Source organism: Scatophagus argus, chromosome 5 (genome assembly GCF_020382885.2).
Source record: "Scatophagus argus isolate fScaArg1 chromosome 5, fScaArg1.pri, whole genome shotgun sequence".
NCBI lineage: Eukaryota > Metazoa > Chordata > Actinopteri > Scatophagidae > Scatophagus > Scatophagus argus.
The window spans coordinates 16,322,127-16,338,440 of record NC_058497.1 but is presented as its reverse complement, the minus strand read 5'-3'; the positions used below and the strand labels follow the sequence as shown (position 1 = coordinate 16,338,440).

Below are 16,314 nucleotides of genomic sequence, written 5' to 3'. Positions count from 1 at the left end.
TTATTCCTGAAGTTATGAGCAGCATGACTACTATATCTCAAAGTGGCAAATGTTTCGTTGGCTCTGGCAGATCTTTCTCTCTTTAGTGCACTTTCCCCCAACTTTATATAATCATTCTCTCTGTTTTACATACATATAAATAACATTCTCTACATGCTGTCCCACACAGGACCAGCTGTCAGGGTCCAGATGCTTGTGTCCACCTGGCTTCACAGGGAAATATTGCCAAAATGGACCGAGTCCTTGTGGCAGTGCCCCCTGTCTGCATGGAGGACAGTGTGTGGAGAAAGACGAGAGGACCTTCACCTGCAACTGCCTCTTGGGATATTCAGGAAACTTTTGTGAGGTTAGTAGATGTTAAGCTAAGGAAAGCTTAGTCTGCAGAATGAATTCTTCATAGCAACTGACATGCAGTGATTAAACTAAATGGATATGTGCTGTGGACAAAGGGTTATAAGAAGGCCTCTCAATCATGCAAAAAATCTTAGATTCATTCTAGTGCAATCACAAAAAGGAAGTGTAAAAAGAACACCAAGAATATCTGTAAGACAAACTGAAAAAAGTGGTGGGGCAGTAGATGCATATCTACTTGAATTGGTTACCAGGATTAGAAGCCTCACAATATTTCAAGTAGCCACAGAAATGTTTGTGTAATGACTCCAAACATATATGTAGGAATTAATTAGTAAAAGAAAAAATTCCAAGCCATTGTACTGGTTTCTTTTTGTTATTCTTGTTCTGTCTTCTGTTATTTCAGATAGTGTTGGATCCTTGCAATCCTAACCCTTGCCAGCAGGGGGCTCCCTGTCACAGTGCGGAGGGCCAATACATGTGTGCCTGCCCTGATGGTTATTATGGTAATGAGTGCATGAGCCTCAAAAATCCCTGCATTGGTCAGCACTGTCCAGGTAATCAAAATATGTGTGCGTTCGTCTTAAAAAGTAATTAAACTAAAATCTCTATGAAATCTTATCTCAAGGAAATTCAATCGAACGCAACTGGACTTAGTTATTTGTCTTTGAAGACGTTTCACCTCTGAACTGATGAAGCCTCTTGGATGAGAGGTGAAATGTCTTCAAAGACAAATAACTAAGTCCAGTTGCGTTTAAATGAATTTCCTTGAGATAACCATGACCTGGATGAATGAGAATATTCACAGGCTCTATGAAATCTTGTCTAACCGCTCTGTCACTGCGTCCATGTTTGCAGGTGCCATGTCTGACACGACACACGGTGGTGTCAGCTTCTACATTATCCTGGTGGGTGTCTTGGCTTTAGTGACGGTCTGTGGCTGTGCAGCCTGCGCCTTTATTCTCTCCCACCTCCATCGAAAGCGGAAAAAGCAGCAGGCCGTCCCACAGGAAGAAGGCATAAACAATCAGAGGGAGTTTGTCAATCTCATCAGAAATGTGGACCGTCCCGTGCCCCTCCTGCCCCCCGCCACCCCGCTCACACACCCTCCTGCCCCTGCCCCCGTCTCACGTTGCTACGAGGAGATTGAACTGACCCTGCCGCCCTCCCCAGCACCTTCGCACTCATCTCCGGCGCTAAAGCCAGCCCACGCACCCAAACTGGACATTTCAAATCGTGAGAGGGAGAAGTTGAACCGCTTCCACTACACAGAGAACCAGGAGCTGGAGGCCTGACCTTTGAACTTTTGGCTGTCTGAGGAGTTTTTTTTAATTATTATTATTATTTTATTTTATGTTCTTGGCACTCTCCCACACAGGGACCTGTTTTCAATGTCTTGCACTGTGTCACTGTTGCTGTTATGAAAACTGGGTGACTCCTGACCTTTATGTGCTCAGGCAGCTATCGGTAGACTCCTGACAACTGACAGCTGCTTCGTTAGTCCTACTGCGTTGTCCTCTTTGACAATGACAAACTCGATTTAATATGGAGACTTGAGTGCCTGAGATACTGTCAAAAGGAAATAGTGGATCATCTTCCGTAGGAGACACTCGACATGTTTGTGCTCATATCTCCATTTCTGTTTCGGACTCAGCTTTGACGGACCGAGAGATTAAAGAATGGATGCTTTTGCTGATGCTTATGAATGCTTATTTAACATTCGGTGTGTTTCTGTGTTTGGTTGTATATAAGCGCGTGTGAGAGTGAAATAGAGAATGTACATTAAATGTGTGGAGAGGAAAAGAAGGACAAAGACAGTTTACTTTAAGAAAAGACGACAAAGCTGATAAACTTGTCAAAGAGAGTGCGCACTCCTCATCCAAAGGCTTTCAAGCCTTCTGAAAACTGTTTTAAAACTGTACACTGTTGCCTGTATTGTCTCTGTAATACTACAGTTTGTCAAAGATGTATGATTTTTTCATACCTGCATGTAAATTAGCTCTTTTTTGTACATGGATATATTGTACATATTGAAGCCCTTTTGTACTGTGATTTGGTTTGGAAGTATCACTGTGTTACTTTGCTCTGTTTGTCCCATTTCACTTTCCATTTGGAGCAACCAGCACATGTGGATTGTAATAAAAGTGCATTTACCAGCTATATATACTTTTTTAATTGAAATATCACCAGGACAATAGTGCTTACAGGTGTCAGCACTGCCATGGAGATTATTAACGATGGTCTGCAAGCGAAACTAAAGCGCTTCACACCCTTTTTCTATGTGCATAATTTGGGATGCTATGACAAGCTTTGTTGTTCTTATCATTGTCAGATGATGATGTCAATGATATGTCGTCAGGGAGCAACAAGGGATGCATAGTTTTCTTCAGAAGATGGTCTCATTTTCTGTTTGTTTATTTATTAGTTTGTAGTTCGAACTAAATACAAGCCCCAAAATTTTATCTTTTATATAAATATGTATGTAATATATATATTCCCATTTTAGGGTATCATGCAGCCACAGAAACATGGGGTTTAGGGTTTTGAATATTCCACTCACTGTAAATGTCATGCAGCTTCACTGAAGTGTTGGAGCAAATGGATACAATGGTGAGAAATTTTGTAAACCTGAACATGTAAGGGGAAAATCAAGGTTTAAAGAGTTAAACGGGTAAGAGGTGATGGGATCACCTAACATGAAAAAAATGAATAGACACAATTATTTTTTAAAAAGAAAACAGTGTTGTGAGTAACTTTCAAGAGCAGTGGTCTTTCAAGGGAAATACCAGTAGTTTCTTGTAACTCTTCAGCAGGTGGTTATTGCACATTCAGTGTAAATATGAGGGTTTTTGTAACATTTCTGATATTTGGGTCTGATACTCTATAATACAATGTTTTAAAGGGAGGGGTTTGTGTGTCAGGGTAATGTGAAGTGACTGCAGAGCAACAGCAGTGACAGTTAATGGGCAAGTGGATGTGACAAGGGTGACCTTTGACCCGTGCAGACTACAGTGGACTGGAAAAGAACATGAGCTTCCTGTCACCACCTTGGTCAGAAGGACATGTAGGAAATAGAGTTTACACACACACACAAGTACATGTGTACACTACTGAATATAGAGGACCCTCTCTACATCTGTTGTGCAGCCCAGGATGTCAGATCTGTAGAAATTTTTCATTCAGGTCACTGCCCCTCAATCTGAAGACCTTCTGTTAACTGAATGCCTCACTGAACAGCCCAGGCCTTGTAGAGGTTCCATGGTGTAATGGTTAGCACTCTGGACTCTGAATCCAGCGATCCGAGTTCAAATCTCGGTGGAACCTGCTCTTAAATGCCAATTAAGGATGCAGTCTCCACAATCAGGCAATTTTCATGCTTAAATTTCCCTTGGGATCAATAAAGTATATATCTAAACATGTTTCCTAAACACCTGTTGTAACCCAAGTGTGGACACTGATGCAGAGATCATTCTTTTTAGACTCACTGAGGCTACTTTGTTAGTCCCTCTTTAACACAGAAGAAACTTTCTGGTCTCTATCCTCGGCTCCCCACTGGGTAACAGCACAAAGAATGATTGACTTTTCATTGGGGATGAAAATTTCGACATTTACAAGTGTTTATGGCATATGAAAGAGGACTGTTAGGGAAGAATCGTTCATGTTAATTCAGTTATTCTGCATTGAGACAATGAGTGTTTCTTCACAAAACAGAATTTTGAAAGGAACCCTGTTCATTAAATTGAATTAGGATAATCCCAATAGTGGTCTCCTTCAAAGTTAGGGACATGTCTCCTGTCTTACAGCGACATCTTGTGGCTACATCAAGTACAAACTTTCAAACCACTGACTCACTTTTCTGATTCAGTGTAATCATTGCATTAGTGGTGAGTTCTGTATGGTATAGGCCGTCGTTTGCAGTCTGTTTGTTGCAGAGTATATCAACTAATTAAAAAAAAAATTAATGATTTGATTTCAAAAATACCTACAAAGTCACCTATAAAAACTTGTTTTTCAAAAGTAGATTTACATTTGACTGCAAAGTTGGAAGCAGCAGCTTTAGCATTACGACCAGAGTGTGGTCACCACCTATAATGCTCACTAAAGGTGTGCAGCGCCCCCGCAGGTAAAGCGCGGTGCTGCACAGATTAACTCCGACAGTTTCAACGGGGTGAGAAGAAGAAGAAGAAGCAGAAGAAGAAGGAGGTGGAGGTGTGTGACAGCACTCCGTTTCCTCCGTGTTCGGTGACCGAAAACAACCCAAGTGTGTGTTGGCGGTCAGCAAAACAGGTACATATTTAAATTTTAAACAATATAAAATATTTTGCAAGTGCATTTCCTGTTTTCTTGACGTTACGGAGGCTGCGATACGCGGGTCGTTGCTAACATCTTTGCAGACTAGCTAAAGTAAGCTAAGCTAATGTATGCGCGCTGTAATGCTAACAACTGGCTAACAGCGGCATAGGCCCGGGCTGCATGCGTAAGCAAGCAAACTACCCGATAACTTTGAAAACATTGCGATTTTGACATTCAGTTTAGTCTAAATTCAATAGAAAGAATGTGTGCATGACGGAATTAAAAGGATACAATAAATAAACAGAGCTGTCGTGTGATGAGCTAGACAACGATAATGTTAGATAGTTAGCTAGATTAGTCCTTTGGCTCCAGTCGGTTTAGCTGCTAATATGACGCCAATGTACTAAACAAACACGAATAATGCCTGCGATTAAATAGTTGAACTTGGCACCAGAGCTCACAAAAACATGGTTGTGTCATTTTGTAGAATAGAGTAGGCAACTTTACAATTAGAATAATTAATTTGAAAATCTTACATTCGCAAAGTCTTCGTGAACGTTACTAACGTTCCCGCAGTGTTGGAAGTAATTTCCAGTGAAGGGAAATCTTGATATTTCAGAATAGCTGGACATGTTGGATAATACTATTCTTCTAACTTAAAGACAAAAGATGAGGGGAAAGCCATTTTCTCTTCCAGCATAGTTGTGTCCCAGTGCATGAAGCAAAGTCCATAAAGACATGGTTGAATGAGTTTAGTGTGGAATTTGACTGTCCCACACAGAGTCCTGACCTCAACCTCATCCAACACCTTTTGGGAGAAATGAACACTTCAAAATCTCGTGAAAAGCCCTCTGAGATGAGCGGAAGCTGTTATAGCCACAAAGCTGTCTGTGTATTTAGAATGTGATGTCATTAGACACTGTCTGTGTAATGGTCAGGTGTCCCAATACATTTGTCTACATAGTGTATCAGCTTTTTATTTTGTTTAGTTTGTTGGCTTGAATGCCACTTTTCTCTGTGACAGCAAGTAGTATTTACTACAGCCAGCTTAAAGTTAAGACTGATTGACTAAAACTATTTTTGTAAATAGATCGAACTAAAGACTTGTGAAATTAACCTAAATGCCTTCTTTGATAACGATAAATACAAAGCCATGTCTGTGACAAAAGGGAAATTGCATATTTATCTTGTTTAAAGTTAATTACACTGGACTATAATAAATATAAAATAAAAATCTAATGTGTAAGTCTTACTTTTGCATATTAAAAAAACCAAAAACGAAGTAGTAAATAAAGTAAAATATTATTATTATAATATTATTAGTAAAATCATCAAATCATCAAAGTAGTCATTCTTATTCATAGATTAACCATGTACTCAATAAGACTGACTGTATCCTGAGTAAATATAGAACTGAGTCTTGACACTGTGCTCTCAGATGTATTGTTGTGGTACATGGTTTATAATTTTAGTGAGAAATAATGACTGTAAGTAGAAGAGGAGTTATGTTTAAAGTACTAAAATCAATGAAATGAAGTGGGAAACAGAACTTATGCAGTCTCTCAGAGGAGCTCACTCTGTGCAGCTTGTTCCCTTCAAATATTTGTAAAAAAAAAATACAGTCTTTTGTATACCGGTCTTTTGGCTCTTTCACTCAATGCCTTCCCCTCTTGCACGTCTGTCCTTCAGTTCCTCACATTTCTTTGCATGCTCTGTCTTTCTCATCTCTGCCATGTTTCTGCCCTGTTTGCCTCCTCCCTACAGCAGCCGTGCCTCGCCGCGCCCCCACCCCCAGCGGAGCCGTCATGTGGCAGGAGGCCCGCAAACATGAGCGCAAGCTCCGTGGCATGATGGTAGATTACAAGCGCCGAGGCGAGCGCCGGCGAGAGTACTACGAGAAGATCGTAAGAGACTTTGTCATTTAGCTGAACAATGTATTCAGATAGATATTATGAACACAAATAAATATCTGCTACAAGCCAGAGCAAATTCGATCCTATCGTACCAAGTGCTGTTACCTTTCACTTTAAAGATGATATTTTTATGACATCGTCTTTCCAGGTCCCACCTCAGTTGTCCTGTCTGTTGAGGGTCCAGTTTGAGCTTTAAGTTAACTGATGCACAGAGACTTTTCCCCTGTTGTTAGGTTTCTGTTTCTGTCAGCAGATTTTTTTGTTCTCACTGTGCGATTGTAGCCTAATTTAGACCTGAGATGACAGATGAGCACAGTCAGCAGATTTGCAGCAACATTTTTAAGCTCAAGTCCACCGCCATACGTGTAGCCTAAATTGTACTGTAGAAGATGAAATTGAGAAGTTACTGGGATGTGCAATATAATATCCGCTATTTGGTTAGTTATTTTGTTTTAGTTACAAGTCAGTTTAGTCATTGTATTTTGACTGGTTCTCATTTTGTCCCGACAGAAAAAAGATCCAGCTCAGTTTCTCCAGGTTCATGGCCGAGCCTACAAGATCCATCTGGATCCTGCTGTGGCCCTGGCTGCAGAGAGCCCCATCAACATGTGAGGAAGCATGCACGTACACACGTGCACACACACACATACATATATATATATAATGTATATACTGTATAGTAGACATCATCACACACACACACACACACACGATGCACGGTGCTGTGGGAGACCACTGATGACACTGTACATTTTCTCTTCTGCTGTCAAAAGGATGCCATGGCAGGGAGACGCAAACAACACGATTGACAGATTCGATGTGAGAGCTCACTTGGACTACATCCCCACCTACACACCACCGCTGCTCAACACATCGTAAGTTTTAGATGATGGATATTAAATGAAGTACTCTATTGGTATCAGTATTACTTAGTATCACAGGGTATTGGTGCTGGTATGATAATTTTATAAATGATACCCAGCCCTACTAACAAAATTGTTGAAAACTTTCTTCCTCATAAATCATATGCAAAACTACTTCTTTAATGTTTTAAAATTTATGAGCTTTACTTCACCTCACTGTCTTGTTACTCTAATTGCATCAGGGCATTACTACTGGTGGTTGAAACCACTGGTGGTTGAAACCACTGGTTGTTCCGATTACTTCTGGATGTTAAGTTAGCTGTCACAAAGTAATTTAACTGGACATTCAGTTTAATCTTCGAGACTGCTTTGACTGTAGAAAGCAGATGAGAAGAACTGATGTTTCAGCCTGAGTTACAAGAAAACACTCAGGGGTGAGATTTGAGAATTTGATCAAGTGGTAAAAGTGAAAAACGACCTTCTTCTCTTTGTCTCAAACAGCACCCCAGAGCAAGAGATGGAGGAGAGGAAGTGCAATTATGAGCGCTACAGAGGCCTTGTGCAGAATGATTTTGCCAACAGTGAGTGTCACAAACTTCATAGCCGACTTGCTGTCACAAGAAAGTTTAATTTCATTCGACTCTCTGAAGTAATATCAGCAGTGAGAAATACTGAGAGAGTGCTAATTGTCAAGCTGCTGTTAATACATTTCACATATTGCACATAGTGCTGCACATGTATCTTTAAGGTGACCATAATAGTCTGATCACCTGCTCTCACTGGGTATATTTTGCAGTTGCGTTGTGTGCTTAAACTCCCTGCTGTCCTCTCATAGTCTCCGAGGAGCAGTGTTTATACCAGATCTACCTGGATGAGCTCTACGGTGGCCTGCAGAAGCCAAATGAGGAAGAGAAGAAAAAGTATGACTTTGAAATGTTAATAAAGCGGTTATTTCATTCCCGCTGTGCAGCAGAACAACATTTAAGTTGTCTGAGAGTTTATAAATAATTACTTCCATTGTGCAGACTGGCTGAAAAAAAGGCCACCATTGGTTACACCTATGAAGACAGCACTGTGACAGAGCCTGACCCCCAGTCAGACAAAGATGAAGACAATTCAGAGAACAGTGAATCTGAAGAAGATGAGGGCATCCCGGATATTGGTGAGTAAAGGGGTTTGACACTAATGAGATTTACATATCAGGAAAAATTAAAGTTTCAGAGACAAGCACAAAAAACGCTGTGCCGTTAAGCATTTCAGAAACAGAATGCTGAGCAGAAATGTGCACCAATCTATAACAACTTTCATTACAGAATACAAATCCTCTCTTTCTATGTAAATATTAGTTAAACGTGAATACAAGGACAAAAATTGCTTTGATATCTAGCTGTTGTTATTTTAAAAACTTGGTTTGTGTTGGTTCTGTGTCTATGTACAGATGTCGAGGTTGATGTAGATGAGCTGAACCAGGAACAGGTTTTGGACATAAACAAAATGGCAACCTCATATGGAATGGCTGAAGGAGACTTTGTCAGGTAATGTCTGCAGCATGTTACTCCCCAAAACCAACTGACTTGGACTTTTGCTCTGTTGAAGTAATGATTGGGTTTATTGTACTAAGACTATTAACATGATACCTGTTCATCAGGATGTTGAGGAAGGACAAAGAGGAAGTGGAAGCCATCAAACATGCCAAGGCTCTGGAGGCAGAGAAGGCCATGTACTCTGTAAGATAACATCCATGGAGGAATTTGTGCCATGTGATTGGTATAAGCATATTTCAAAGTGACGTGTTTGATCATCTTAGGGCCGTCGTTCTCGCAGACAAAGGAGAGAGTTCAGAGAGAAGAGGCTAAAAGGTAGACAGATAAGCCCACCAAGGTAAATTTGCGTCTTACGTATAGAGTAAAGCCTTTTTTCCATATTAACGGTCTACTTGCCTCAAAACATTTAACGAATGTCCTCATCCTTTTTTATTTCAGCTATGCCAGGAGAGACAGCCCAACATATGATCCATATAAACGGTCAGTTGACTGCTTTGTCTTTCCCCTCTTAATGTCCACATTTGTTGCGTCTGAATCTATGTTTGAGCTTTATTTTCATGTTGTTCTGATCTCTCTCAGGCCAGAGTCGGAGTCGAGCTCTGAGTCGAGGTCACGCTCTCGTTCTCCCGGTCCAGAGAAGATCACCTTCATCACCAGCTTTGGTGGCAGCGATGATGAAGCTGCAGCAGCCACGCAAACAGCCGCTTCTCAGTCTGGCCACGCCCCCTCCAACATGCAGCACCCTGCAGGTCATAGCAGGGGCTCCCGGTCGGTAACTTTCCGTCTTCCTGGCTTTTCATTGGTTGTTTTCTTCTTACAGTCAGTTTGTTGTCTTGTTGAAATGACCACAGCTGTTGAGGCAGAAAGAATACTGACGATGAAATACTGATTTTTGTGGTAGGTGAAGTGGATCACAAAGTCAGTGCAAAGAGCACCTTTTCCTCTCTGCATGTGTGCATAGACAAAATTTGTTTGATAGGATAATGTGAGATGTTGACACACATATGGTAGTTTATGGTTATGTAAATGCAACGAGTAGGAAATACATTATTTTTTAATATCTCTTTCTAATTTATACCTCTATTCAAACCATGTGACCATAAGGTTTCTCAAAAACAACAAAGCAGAAGTATTCTGAAGATAGGCTAGGTGCTGGCTTGGTGTTATCACTAAAACTGTTTGTCTCTTTTTGTCCAGGAGACGAAGGTCATCCTCAAGTCGTTCCCCTTCCTCTTCCTCACGCTCCTCATCTCGATCCTCCTCTCGCTCTTCTTCCCGTTCACGTCGTGCCCGACGTGGACGCGGAGGGAGGGATGGACGGCGATCCCGAACCCGATCGCGGTCAAGGCGGCGTTCCAGATCTTATTCTCGAGCTAGAGGAGGGAACGGAGGGACTGCTTCTTGGAGGAGACGTGACCGGACGCGATCACGGTCCAACGACCGAGACAGAGAGCGAGAGAGGGAGAGAGACAGGGACAGGGACCGGGACAGGAGACGGTACTCAGCACGCAGACGAACCAGGTAAGACTCCTGTACGTCTCCCGGCAGCTACTGATGTACAACACATTGCAGTGACTGGAGCTGTCTTTTCATTTTCTGTCAGGTCCCGATCCAGCTCACGGCAAGGGGGCAGTTCTAGGCGAGGGGGTCGGAGCAGCGGAGGCCACCGACGGGGAGACAGCGTCAGTCGCCGTCCCTCTCAGTCACCCAGTCGTGCTAACCACAGTCCCTCCCCTGCTCACAGAGGAGCCCCGCCCTCTACCACCACCATCTCTGACAAGCTAAGAAAGTAAGAAGACCACGTTAAAACTTAGCAGAAACAAATCTCCACTGAAACACTGTCGGTGATGTAGAGAACGATCTTGAACTCCTGAAAGTTGCCTAAGATGGTCTTAACAGCAGTGTTTGTAAGTTTAGTACAATTTTACTTGTTCAGGCATATAATATACTGCTTTTTTTGTTGGGTAAAGCTATTGTCGTTTTCTTAGTCTTTAGATTTTGTGCATTTATTAGATTAGATTAGATTCAACTTTATTGTCATTACACATGTACAAGTACAATGCAACAAAACAGCTTACCTAACGATAACTGTTTGGCCAAAAACCATTATTAAGCTTTAAGAGTATATTTTCTTGTGCTCAGTGCCGTACCTTGACAAAATGAAGAATCAGTCTGGTTTTTGGAATTTGTTAAATGGCTAATCGTCTTTTCCCCTTTCCTCTCCAGGCCTGATACTCCGGGCGGTAAAGAGACGGGAGCTGCCAAAGTCAGTAAGAATTTGATCTAGCTGGGTTTCTTTCTAAAGCCTACGCCTCCCTCATCCCTGACAGGCTGACATGGTTGTCCACCAGACTGGGATGTAGAAGCCATTGCACACAGAAAATAAAATGATGTGATTTTTTTTTTTTTTTTGTTTGTTTTTTTTTTGTCTTCTTTCCCCTCCCCACAAAGTGGACATGCACTGCAGTCAGAGCCCTTCAGCTGCAATTGCCATTACAATATTTTTCACATTTTTAGTGTTTTGCTGAGAAGAACATGAACTTACTGTCACTGATAAATGACAGACTGAGCTCACTCTGAATGGAGTGAACGTTTAGGCACCCTGTCGAGTCATTGCTGTCTTGCTTGATTGCTTTTAGTCTTCATTGTGCATGCATGTATGCATATACATGTGGGTGTGAGAGCGTCTTTATTACTGTTTGTAGTCTCAGAACTGTCACATGTCAATGGTCCTACGAGGAAAAAGATTACTTTTTTGGCTCCTGACTCTTGTGTTTTTGAAGCTTCTGAGTCCGTATTGGCCAAGTGATCATTTAATAGTGACAGATGATGTTTGATTAATGATAAAAAAAAAAACACAGGGGTGTGCCCTGGACAGTTTGTGGCAGCAGAGCATGCTCTTAATCTTGAAATTCAAGAGGTGGCTATGGGGTGTCTCCTGTCTTGCAGGGACTGAGAGTAAGAAGATTGATAGCACTCCCAAGACTATATGCAAAATATGAAGCTCCAGGGAGCAGTTGGTTAGCTTAGCTTAGCACAAGCACTCCAGACGGGCCACAGCTTACCTGGCTCTGTGGAAAGGTATCTCAATCTGACTACTGGCACCTCTAAAGCTCATTGAGTCATGCCTTGTAAGTGCAGTAACACATGCTCATGAGCAAGTCATATTTCACTCACACAAGTATGAACTGCCACTCGCATGTTAGTTGTTTGTGCACAAAATTAACAACTGAGAGTTGTGCAAGCGGCCGAAAGTGAGAAACCAAATGCAGGGAGAGGCAAAGAATTTCACCTGCGTGTATGGAATGAAGCAGCAGTTGCATAAAGCAGCCACAGCGTGCAGCAGAGCTTTTGCTTGGTGAGCACTGGAGGGCATACACATTCTCACAGGTGTCTCTGCTCTTGAAGTTGATTTCTGCTTGCCCAGAGCAACCTCACTTTTTTTAGCAGAAGGAACCTGGCGGGAGCCATTGGCCCTCCCACTTTTCGTTGGTCACATTCAGTGTGACCTAGATCTTCTTTGAACCCTGATTGACAGTTGCTGTTACCTGAACAACCGGCAAAAAGTTTGGCCAGACTGAACAACTGAGTCCAGACTGCTAAAGTTGTTTTCCCACCTACTTTATGTGAAACTGGGAAAATAGTGAAATTTGGCACCAAATTTGAAAAGTTTACTGTTTATTAGACTAGCAGTGAGAGAAGAAAAAAAACATGCAAAAAAAATGACAGTTATTGCTTGTCTGTTTCTAAGTTAAACAAACCACAGCCGGTGTGTTACTTAATGAGGTCTAGAGGTGCTTACAGGTGGTTTTGTTACCTTTGGACAGACCCAGACTAAATGTTTCCTGTCTTTATGCTTAGCAAAGCTAACCACATAGCTTCTTCTCATCTCACTCTGCAAAAGTGTAACGTGTTTCCCAAGATGCACACTGTGTCTTTAAGGACTATATAACATATTTATTTGTGGTTATACTCTTAACATTCTGGACCATCGGCTTCTCTTTTCTCTGCATTACCCAACAAAGAAGCAAAGACTCAAACAGACGAATAGAGTGGAAGTTTTTATCTGCTTCTCTGTTAAACATGCCTGCGGTGCTGTGACCTGTAGTTTTTCTTGCCTGGCCAGGTTTAAACGGCCAAGTGATGGGCGTGTCCCTGACAAAATGCCAGTGGCTCTTTCTAAACTCTCTGAACTCACCGGACCAGAACTTGTCTCTGTCTCACTTTCCGACCTTCTTCTTCTTTTTCCAGCCTCCTCCCTTTTATCGCCCTGACAGTGTTCGCTCATATCAGTATATTGTGTAAAGATTCATGTGACTGGATCCTGTCCTACTTCAAAGCTGTCTTACTGCAGCTGCAAGCTACAACAGCAGTTTGCCTCTGTACACACACACTCGCAAGCGCACACACACACACACACACACACCCTGTTCGGCCATTAAGACCCCAGTGAACTTGACTCAACAAACAGAATCTGTTGCCTTTTTATCTCTACCCAGTACTATACATAAAGGTAATAGTACAGAAACTGTGTAACAGCACTGTGGGTTTCATCTCTCACCACACACACGCACGCACACATTTTTGTCAGGCTCTGAAAGGATGTGCTAACATAACTGTGTCACCTGCAGCTCAAGATGACCCCACAGGAGCGTCTGAAGCTACGAATGCAGAAGGCGCTCAACAAGCAGTGTGAGTACATCTGAACAACTGAACTTTTTGGTTTATACACAAGTGAAGCAACAGCTCACACCTCTGAGTCATGAACATGTTGAGATATTGTTAGTATTTTGTTATTATATTTTGTCACAATATGGAAATTACAAAGGTCATAAAACTTTTTCTTTGTTTATTCAACTCTTCCCATCCGTCATTTGCTGTGGCTTTTTCTGCCCTGCAGCCAAGGCGGATAAAAAGGCAGCACAAGTGAAGATCCAGCAACAAGAACACAAACGACAGGTGTGTGTGTGTGTGTGTGTGTGTGGTTTTTGTTTTCATGCAGATATGTGTATACTCTGTTATCCTGCATCTCCAGCAATCACTTTGTATTTGTCTTATAGGAGCGAGAGGGAGAACTGCGAGCTATGGCACGCAAAATACGCATGAAGTAAGTGTGTATTTGTATTTGGGGTTTTTTGTTGGCTGTTTGCATGTTGCGGTTTTTCCTGACCCAGAGGCTCTGCGTTTAGGGAGCGCGAGAGACGCGAGAAGGAGAGGGATGAATGGGAACGACAGTACGGGCGACAGAGCCACTCGCCTTCGCCTTCCAAATATGGTAAGACTTTATTTTTGCTTATGAACAGCCATATGAATCTAATAATAATTTTTTTTTTTTTAGAGAAGTGGTAATTATGTTTGCACACTGTTAATGTTCTCTTAGCAGTAACAAAATATTTAATTAGTTAAGCCTCAGTCTGATTTGCTGGCATCAATTTGTGCTCTGACAGATTTACAGACTTTAAGATGCTCTGGCATGCTATTGTTTTGATCATGTGCTCTGTTTTCTGTGTCCCTCAGGCCGAGAACACAGCTCATATAGAAGGTATGCAAGAAGCCACAAGAATGTGCACAGCTCCGATGAAGCAGAGTGAACAGTGGGGTTTGTTCACACTATCTCGAAAGGCCTTTTCAGTGCTCAATACTAACTTAAAACTTAAAAGTAGTTGGCAGCCAAGCATCAACTGTTGGTTGCCAACACTGAAAAATGTTTGCTTTTTTTAGCCACCTGGTATTTGGAGTAATCAACATACTAGGCACAAATATTTCAGCAGTTATACATGACAAACAATGATACATTAAGTAAAATGTGACAAAAAAAGAATGTTTACGCGCTTTATCAAGGTAGTCCAACAAATTTCAAAGTGGTGCTGAAAAGCAGAGAGATAAGAGATCAAAGTTCCTTGAGGCTGATGCAGCCAAATGTTTTGAAATAACAAATTATGCATTTGGCACCGTTAGCAGTCAATCATAAGAGCCCAAAGGCCTCTCAGCAGAGAGGTGAGAGAGCAGCCCACTGATCCCACTGATACCAGTTCAACTGTTTTCAAAGATTTTGCAGCTGCCGCAAAACTGAAGTGGAACTAGCATGTTTATCAGTCAGTTATCAGTATGGAGATTGTTGATGATTAGCAGGACTGAAAATTTCAATCAAGACTTGCAAAAAAGAGAAGCATTTTTATGTTATATTTTAAAACAACATTGACGTTACAGAAAAGCAAACCAGCAATAGAAACGCTATTCGAAAACATCCAAAACTTTTTCCTTAAAACACTGTTGTCTCGAAGATTTAAATTTAAAATAATTAAAAAAAAAACTCAATCCTTGTCATTAATGATTCGTTATGCTCATGTTTCTGTCTGTAATATGTGTACTGGAGCACAGCGGGCCTTTTATATTTCATTTCATTTCATTTTAGAGACAAAATGCCACTTTTTTGAACCTTAAGTTCAGTAATCAGGTTTTTAAGACAAAGAGACAATTTCACGGTCGCTTAATGGTATTTGTCACCTTGATACTGATTATTTATTTATTTATTTGTTATCAGGAGGTCGCGGTCTCGCTCACGGAGTCCCTACTATCGATACTAAGCTGTGGAAAACGAGGATGCATCCTACAGATCCTTCAGTCACTGCACTAAAACATGGAAATATGAATAAATGGACTGACTGTCTCAAAAATCTATACGTGAACGCTATGCCCCCTGGTTTTCTGCATCTACAAAATAAAACATTTTGACTGTGATACCCGAGTTTCACTAATTACACAGCTGATTGGTTCAGCCGAGCGGAGTTTTATCTGCCCTTTTCACTTCTGCTTCTTCTTGTAAACAGCCTACAGGTTTATCAAATGAGTTTCTGGTTTATTCTGCATGCACCTTTCCCCTCATTTCTGCCTGAACAGTTCTTCTCAGCATGGACTCGCTTAAGAGAACTTCGTTTGTGTTTCCAAGTCCTTAATAAGCAATATCTCACCTTTTTTTACCTCTTGGTGTCATTATGTGCCCTGCTTCTTACGCTTCTCTAACGGGATGTGCTCACAGTAAAGACGATGCACAGGATATTTATACACATCCACTTGAATCCTCTTTATGAAAGCAGATGCAAACAAGGTTCATGTATGATGTCAGTCTATCTACTGCTCTTTTTTTACACTCTGTCCTCTGCCAGCCAGTTAACAGCAGCAAATAACTTTTTTTGATCTCAGTAATGTGGAATGTTGAATACAGAGCAACAAATAAAGCTTAATTTGAAATTATTTGTTCATTTTCTTCTTTACATTTACATGTTTTGTACCAAGAAATGCAGTATGTTCAGGTTCCCCTACTGGACATATTTTCTGTTGGCATTTGGT

General features: G+C 41.4%; 2 protein-coding genes and 1 non-coding gene across 6 annotated transcripts in view; all 3 read left to right on the top strand.

Moving 5' to 3' along the window:
- Positions 1-2,511, top strand: part of LOC124059322 (protein jagged-1b) — a 43,266-nt gene extending 40,755 nt beyond the window's left edge. The window contains exons 12-14 of the mRNA XM_046389212.1: positions 170-346; positions 758-908; positions 1,210-2,511. Of these exons, the coding sequence (XP_046245168.1) occupies positions 170-346; positions 758-908; positions 1,210-1,646 (765 nt within the window). The 3' untranslated portion in view covers positions 1,647-2,511. The remainder of the gene's footprint in view (positions 1-169; positions 347-757; positions 909-1,209) is intronic.
- Positions 2,512-3,603: 1,092 nt separating this feature from the next.
- On the top strand, positions 3,604-3,675 carry trnaq-cug. The gene has a single exon. It is a non-coding gene; the product is annotated as a tRNA-Gln (tRNA).
- An 810-nt stretch (positions 3,676-4,485) lies between these two features.
- On the top strand, positions 4,486-16,218 carry LOC124059324 (CLK4-associating serine/arginine rich protein). Of its 4 annotated transcripts, none has more exons than XM_046389217.1 (21): positions 4,486-4,638; positions 6,409-6,548; positions 7,068-7,165; positions 7,331-7,432; positions 7,922-8,001; positions 8,256-8,340; positions 8,446-8,582; positions 8,859-8,955; positions 9,069-9,147; positions 9,228-9,301; positions 9,403-9,444; positions 9,544-9,732; positions 10,162-10,485; positions 10,568-10,753; positions 11,191-11,230; positions 13,596-13,656; positions 13,865-13,923; positions 14,025-14,071; positions 14,154-14,239; positions 14,482-14,506; positions 15,509-16,218. In XM_046389217.1, the coding sequence occupies exons 2-21, from the start codon at positions 6,450-6,452 to the stop codon at positions 15,549-15,551; spliced, it is 1,953 nt and encodes a 650-aa protein (XP_046245173.1). In that variant the 5' UTR covers positions 4,486-4,638; positions 6,409-6,449; the 3' UTR covers positions 15,552-16,218. The 4 variants fall into 4 exon arrangements, 3 of the variants coding, with proteins under 3 accessions (XP_046245173.1, XP_046245170.1, XP_046245171.1); XM_046389214.1 differs by having other exon boundaries at positions 14,482-14,563; XM_046389215.1 differs by having other exon boundaries at positions 4,516-4,638; positions 6,412-6,548; positions 14,482-14,563.
- The last annotated feature ends 96 nt before the right edge of the window (positions 16,219-16,314 follow it).